This window comes from Lathyrus oleraceus, chromosome 5, assembly GCF_024323335.1.
Source record: "Lathyrus oleraceus cultivar Zhongwan6 chromosome 5, CAAS_Psat_ZW6_1.0, whole genome shotgun sequence".
NCBI classification, from domain to species: Eukaryota; Viridiplantae; Streptophyta; class Magnoliopsida; order Fabales; family Fabaceae; genus Lathyrus; species Lathyrus oleraceus.
In genome coordinates this window covers 534,761,032-534,768,748 of record NC_066583.1, presented here as the reverse complement: position 1 = coordinate 534,768,748, position 7,717 = coordinate 534,761,032, and the positions used below count along the sequence as shown (strand labels likewise).

The 7,717-nt window shown below is 33.5% G+C and overlaps 1 protein-coding gene across 1 annotated transcript; it reads left to right on the top strand.

Moving 5' to 3' along the window:
- The first annotated feature begins 6,524 nt into the window (after window positions 1–6,524).
- Window positions 6,525–7,102, top strand: LOC127083050 (uncharacterized). The gene is made up of 2 exons (XM_051023284.1): window positions 6,525–6,697; window positions 6,804–7,102. Exons 1-2 carry the CDS (start codon window positions 6,612–6,614, stop codon window positions 7,066–7,068), a joined length of 351 nt encoding a protein of 116 aa, XP_050879241.1. The 5' UTR covers window positions 6,525–6,611; the 3' UTR covers window positions 7,069–7,102.
- Window positions 7,103–7,717: the final 615 nt, after the last annotated feature.

The window sequence follows — 7,717 nt, the reverse complement described above, 5'->3', positions numbered from 1 at the left end:
TGAGGCAGATCCAAAATGTATCTTCTCAACCAAGACACGTGAAACACATCATGAATATTAGCAAGTGACATTGGCAAATCAATTTGATAGGCCACTTCTCCTATCTTCTGCATAATTTGGTTCGTATTGATGAAACGCAGAGTAAGCTTTCAAGACTTTAAGGATCGACCAACACCAGTTACTGGAGTAACTCTAAGAAACATATGATCACCCTTTTAGAACTAAAGTGCTTTCCTCCTGTTGTCATGGAAACTCTTCTGGCGACTATACAAAACTCTCATCTTCTATTGAATCATTTTAATCTTCTATGTCTTCTGTTGGATAATCTCAGGTCCAATTACATCACTCTCTAGATTCATACCAACAAAAAGGTGTCCTACACCTTCTACCATACAATGCCTCAAGTGGTGCCATTCCAATACCTAAATAGAAACTGTTGTTGTAAGTCAAATTAATCAATGGTAAAAAGTTATCCCAAACACCTCCTTGTTCTAGTACACAAGCTCTCAACAAGTCTTCTAAAGATTGGACAGTTGTCTCTGTCTGACCATCTGTTTGCAGATGATAAGTGGAACTCAAACGCAACTTCATACCTAAAGCCTTCTACAATTCTAGAAGAATCTCGACGTAAACCTCAGATCTCTATCAGATACAATACTGGATGGAGTACCATGCAGACTGACAATCCTTTCAATATACATCTCTACTAGTTTCTCCAATGGATAATTAAGTCTCATCGAAAAGAAATGAGCCAATTTAGTCAACTTGTCCACAATAACCCAAATAGTATCACAACTCTTTGTTGTCCTCGAAAATCCAGACACAAAGTCCATCGAAATGTGTTTCCCATTTCAACTCAGGAATAGACAACGGTTGCATCAAAGCCAACAACTTCTTATGGTCAACTTTTGACTTCTCGCAAGTCAAACATGCATATACAAATTCAACATCGTCCTTCTTCATTCCAGGCCACCAAAATGTCTTTCTTGAGTCTTGATATATCTTCGTAGCACCGGGATGACTACTCATACCACTTCGGTATCCTTCCTCACGAATACTCTTCTTAAGTTCAGACACATCAGAAACACAAATCCTATCTCTGAATCTGATCACATCATTTTCACCGATTCTGAACTCACCACCTTGGTCTTGGATGATAAACATAACCTATCAACTAATTTCAGATCAATCCTCTGACCTTCTTTAATCTCTTCAAGATCACTATTAGTGAGCTTTGGCATACCCAACTTCATACTATGTGACGTGACTTCGCAAGCCAAACACAAATCTCTAAATTCTTCGATCAATTCTAACTCTTTAGCCATTAGTGCCAACATATGCAACGCCTTCCTGCTAAACGCATTGGCTACGACATTGGCTTTACCAGGGTCATCTCTTATGTCTTATATTCAACTCATTTTGATCGAAAAGGTACTTCAAACTCTTATGATCAGTGAACACTTTAAATCTAGAGCCAAACAAATAATGTGTCCAAATCTTAAGTGCGAATACAACAGAAGTCAACTCTAAATCATGCATAGGATAATTATTCTCATGAACTTTAAGTTTCCTTGATACATAAAACACAACTTGTCGATTTTGCATCAGCACACCTCCTAAACCCTTCTTGTAAGCATCATAATACACAATGAAATATTTAGCTGGACTCGGCAAAATCAATACTAGAGACGACCTCAACCTCTCCTTAAGCTCTAGAAAACTCTCTTCACACTTAACATCCCAAACATACACCTGAATCTTCTTAGTTAGACGAGTTAACGATAAGGCCACCTTTGAAAGTCCTTCAATAAATCTACAATAATAACCAGCTAGCCCAAGAAAACATCGAATCTCAGTGACAAACTTAAGAGTCTCCCACTGCAACACAAACTCAACCTTCAACGAATCCTCCGCAATACCTTCACTAGAAATAATATGTCTGAGAAAACTCATTTTTTCCAACAAAAACTCACACTTTGACAACTTAATATACAATTGTTTCTCTTGCAATAACTTCAACACAACTCTCATATGTTCAACATGCTCTTCAATCGTCTTCGAATAAATAAAGATATCATCGATAAACACTACAAACTTATCCAAATACAAATGAATTTTTTTATTCATATACTCCATGAATACACCAGGAGCATTAGACACCCAAGCGGCGTCACCAAATAATCGTAATGACCGTACCTCATTCTGAATGCAGTCTTCAGAAGATCTTCAGCCTTCACACGAATCTGATGATACTCTGACCTAAAATCAATCTTATTGAAGACGCAAGCACCCAGAAACTGATCCATCAAATCGTCGATACTCAGAACCGGCTACTTGTTCTTGATAGTGACTTTATTTAGTTATCGATACTCAACACACAAACATATACTACCATCTTTCTTCCTAACATACAACATTGGCGCACCCCACGGAGAAACACTAGGACGGATAAACTTCTTTTTAAGTAACTCCTCCAATTGTTTCTTCAACTCACTCAACTCTGAAGCAGACATCCTATAAGGAGCCATCGACACCGGACTAGTACCTAGTACTGAGTCTATAGCAAACTCAACCTTGCGCTCTGGCAGAAAATCGCTGATGTCTTTAAGAAACACTTCTGGGAAATAAAAAACAACCAAAATATTACCAACTACTCCCTTTCCTTTGGCTCCTAACGAAGCTAACATTACCAAAAATTGTGCACCATCACTTAAGGACTCTTTTACTTGCTTAGCCGATAAAAATAACTAATCACTTGCATCAAACTCTTGAAATGACACTGACTTGTTGAAACAGTTGATGTAAACTTCGAATCTCCATCTTCACCAAACTCAGGAAAAAACACTGACTTATCCAACAACATGCACTCCTGCAAAAGACAACACAACGAACCAAATCTCCACACCTGAAACATCTTAGAGAAGTAGAAGCTTCTCCCTCACTTATTTTAATCCCGCTCCTACAAGAAGCAGTTAGAAAAACAAACGACCACCGATATTATTTCACACACATGTCGCGTACTAGGGAATAAAAAATATCACAAAAACCTGGCCGGATGGACCAACCTGCTCTGATACCACTAATGTAAGACCCTATTTCCCCAATGCATAATTATAATTAAATTAGAGATTTTTCATAATATTCACACATAAAATATTACACATCTCGAATCACATATGTTGATCATGTAACACTTAATTTAAATAAACATGCAACACCTGTCATCGAATGCTCACCTTCACTTAGGGTATCATCGCATCAGAAATACTCAATTAAAATACACCAATTTTAAATCTCACATCATAATTAAAAAAACATTGACTCGTAAAAGCAACATTCAAACAGAAGGGGTGAGAAATCACATTCAAACTAACAAGCATATACTGCAAGGTTGGATATCAACACATAACATAATCTACACAATCTCAAATCGCAGTATATTAATTACATTTTCATACCAACTCATCAATCACGACTCATTTACATACCAATCACACACCATATTACACATGATAACAATATCATATGCATTTCTCTCATTATGCATCTCATACTCAAAATGAAATTCCATGCAACTCAATGCAACTTTATTCATGTGGTACAAACTCAACAATGGTTCACTTACAAACCGGGTCCCCTCTCTGACCATGAGCCCTATCTCTGAGCTCCAAGCCCCCTCTTTGAGCTTGAGACAAGCCACTAGTCCCCTTTCTGAACTAGTAACATGCCTCTTTACATAACTCATCATGAATTCATGAATATGTTAACACAATTTCAATGCGTTAAACCCCTCTTTTGATCCTAACATACATACATTGACAAACTCGCGTAATCCCCTCTTCTGGATTACCACAACAACTCAACACGATACTCAGCATAGCAACACAACTAGAACATATATAATAATTAAACTCAATAAAATTATTAACTCACATATATGCAACTCACCTTTAATTTCACAATACAATCCCCAACATGTATAATTTATCAATTCATACTCACAACTCATAAGAAAATTCATCATAACACTCATTGTCAATATAACATCAATAATACATATAAGCCTCATCAATTAATCACATTAGTACAATATATCCAGTTTCTAATTACATTATGACTTGATAGGAAATCACATTAATTTTCCAACGCTTCAAACGACATCTCATTTGGACTCACGGAATAGAAGTTACGACTAAAATCGACAAAGGGATCAACCAACCGAAAAAAGAGCCAATCGATTGCACGGAGGGGAACAATCAATTGTCTCAGCCCACTACTAGCGAATTTTTCAAAATTGTGAGTGAACCTGTATATTTTTTAATGTAGCCAATAGGTTGGTTCAGTCCAATTTTAGTTTTTTTCAAAAGAACCAATAGGTTGCTCAATGTAGCAAATAGATTGGTTCTGCCAAACTTCAACTTTTTACGTTTCAGTAATAACAGCCAATATATTTTTTACTGTAGCTAATAGATTGGTTCATCCAACTTTTAGTGTTTTTCAAAGGAACCAATAGATTGTTTACTGTAGCCAATAGTTTGGTTCAACCAACTTTTAGTGTTTTTCAAAGGAACCAATCGATTGTGTACTATAGCCAATAGATTGGTTCAGTCAAATTTTAGTTTTCCTTCACGTTCAACAACATTCCTCACTTTCAATCCTCACCCAAACACACCCTAACACCTAAACAACTTATCTCCATAATTTAACAACTAATCATGTCATCATAATCGTTAACATGTACTTCACCTATCTCGTTATCATTATAGCAATTTTATCATCAAATTCACAGTTTAACAAACATAATCATGGATTCATATGTTTTCACAACTCCCTAAAACCTTCAAACATGATCAATGGTCGAAAATACATGAACGCATTGAAACATAATTTTATTCATACATTGACACATGAAATTCAACACTTATAACAACATAAAATCACATAGGATCGTCAAATTCATAATTCTTAGCAAATCAATTAATCCTATTGGAGGTTAATGACATATCTACCATATCCCTCATGCATAAGCTATTTTTATCAAAAAGCTATTCTTCACCCTTATCTTAGATTTTTCAGCAAAATTCTTCTAAGTTCTATGAATGAATGTTCTCCTTATGCCTTCTCCTGCTCTTTCTCTTGCCCTAGCCTCCTTTTCCTCTTTTCTCCCAAAAAATTCTACGTGTTGCTCAACTCCCTCCTTCTAGTTCTCTTTTTATACTAAAAATCTAGTCTCATCATTAGACTATTCCTACTTTACCCTTACTTTTCTCTCTAATATCCACATTGCCCTCAATATCTCTACAACATCTATTTTCTTTTTATCTTTTTGTTATATTTAAATAATAAAATTAAAATATTATTTTAATTAATAAAATAATTCTAAGTTATTCTAGATTTCTCTAATTATTCTCCACATCCTATTAAAAGATCACTCACCATCTCTCTCATCACATGCATTTATCCATCCACCCACAATAATCAAATAAATATATAAAAAAATATAATTAATTTAAAATAAATTAGTTTATTAAAACTGGGGTTTTACAAAAATCACAAGACAAATTTGCGGCGTAATTTTTATTTGACAAAAAAATTGTCACAAATGCTCTTGCCTCGTGTTTTATTACGTCATTAACTTTTATTTGTGATATAATTTTCACCTTTTTATGACGTAAAAATCATATCGCTAATAAGTATTTTATTCTTATTTTTTAGTATTATGACTAATATTGTAAGCATTTTATATACAAATTTCTTCCGTGTATGATCTTAGTTTTTTTGTGTGTGTAATGTGTTAAGAGTTGCATGTTTTCTTTTTGTCGTTTCAAAAATATACATATATGAGTTGTATAAAATATATATGAGTCGTATAGAAAGTTAGTATATTAATGTATGAAGCTCAAAATGAGTTTTTTTTAGCTTAAAATAGCTAGCTATTAAAAATACTCTTAACTATAAGTTAATTTCTTCTTTCGTTAGTTAATAATATTATAACTTAATAAAATCTCAGCTAATTTCGTTTTTTCATCAATTCCCTTTTAATCATGCAACAAATTTTCTTGTAAGGTAATTTAAGAAATTCACATTTCTCCTTATCAAAACATTGAAAGCTTATTCAATGAATTTTAACTATTTCTCTTAATAAGTGGGAAGTTAGTGGTTTTTATTTACACAAATGCTAAAATGTGTCCCACTAACACATGCTAATAAACTTGATATAAAAACATTACTTTAACATCATAAATATATGTCTTAAGGTACATTTTAACAAACTATTTTGCCAGAGAATATGACACAGTACAAGTAAATGGTTAAAAAATAAAAATATTGAGTCAATGATCTTTGTCCACAGTCAAGCTCGACTCATACATCTTTGTATAAAAAAAAATCCACTCATATATCGAGATATAGAGAAGTGTTCAAAGTTGACACTTTAAACGCTAATATACGTGTTTTATTTTTTTATTAATTAATATTCGCAACATGCTTCTTTCTATATAAATCCAACATTCAAGTTCAACTAAACCACCAAGACACAATAAGAACAAACTTACTAACTTTGGCGACTGCAAACAAAATTAAGCTTGATCATTTATAGTATTTTTTCTCCCATGGCCCTTACTGCAGTTAGTTTCATCCACATGCAACTGCTGCCAACCCCCAACTTCACGTCAAAAAAATATATGACAGTTACTATGTAAGTATATTCTTGATATAAAAGACTCCATTTCTTCTAGAAATCATTAGCTAGCATAGTTTTAGTATTCGTATATGAACTATATTTATCTGTTGTTTTTCTTCAGAAAATGTGCTAATGATGTTGAAAGCAAAGCAAAAGTTGGTAGAAGGAAACCAGGTAGCACAGGTAAAGGAGGGGAGGGGCCTGGTCCAAAAACGACTAATAGTCAGCTACAGAGAATTCCAGCAAAAAATTCTGATGATGATGATGAAGATGATGATTATCAACTTAACAATAATACTTTTGCATTCAATAATCTCAATGCCAATGAGTGGCTTGTCATTTTTCTTTTTTTACTCTCTTTGTGGGTTCTGATTGTTTTAATGTAATTTTTTATTGTTTGAATAATATATATATTGATCATATTTCCTGATAACAAAAGAACAACAAGATTAATAAAACAATATGCGAAAATAGAATTAAAGGTTTTACCTTCACTCATTGTTGCAGTGTTGTGAGTGTACTGTCTTTGATTCTTCCAAACTCCCGCTCTCTCAATATAGATGGCGTATTTTTTTTGCGATGAGAGAAAGCTTTGGGGACCAAAGACTATTTATATGCTTGATTCTACCATCAAGAATTTAAAGCCATTAAAACTCATTACCACCCAATTAAATGGTCATATCAATTTACATTAAAACCAAAATAAATCATACCCTTTTTAGAACCAAAATTCCAAAACTATGGACCACATTAAATTGGTTTTTTTATTATTAATACTTATTATAAAAAAATAAGAAACCGTTACATTCTCCCACTTGGTCCATAGAACTGATTATTGGCATAAATGAGTCATGAAAAACTTACTCAAGAAATAAATATGTGAATCATAGAGATAGTCCTTCTTAAAGCGAGTAGTCTCATCTATGTATTACAACACGTCTATTTTCAAGTATATATCTGTAATGTGGTCACTAACTTAATGAATAAACCAATGTTTACTCTTGGTCCAGATGTAACATATTTTCTCAAACTGAT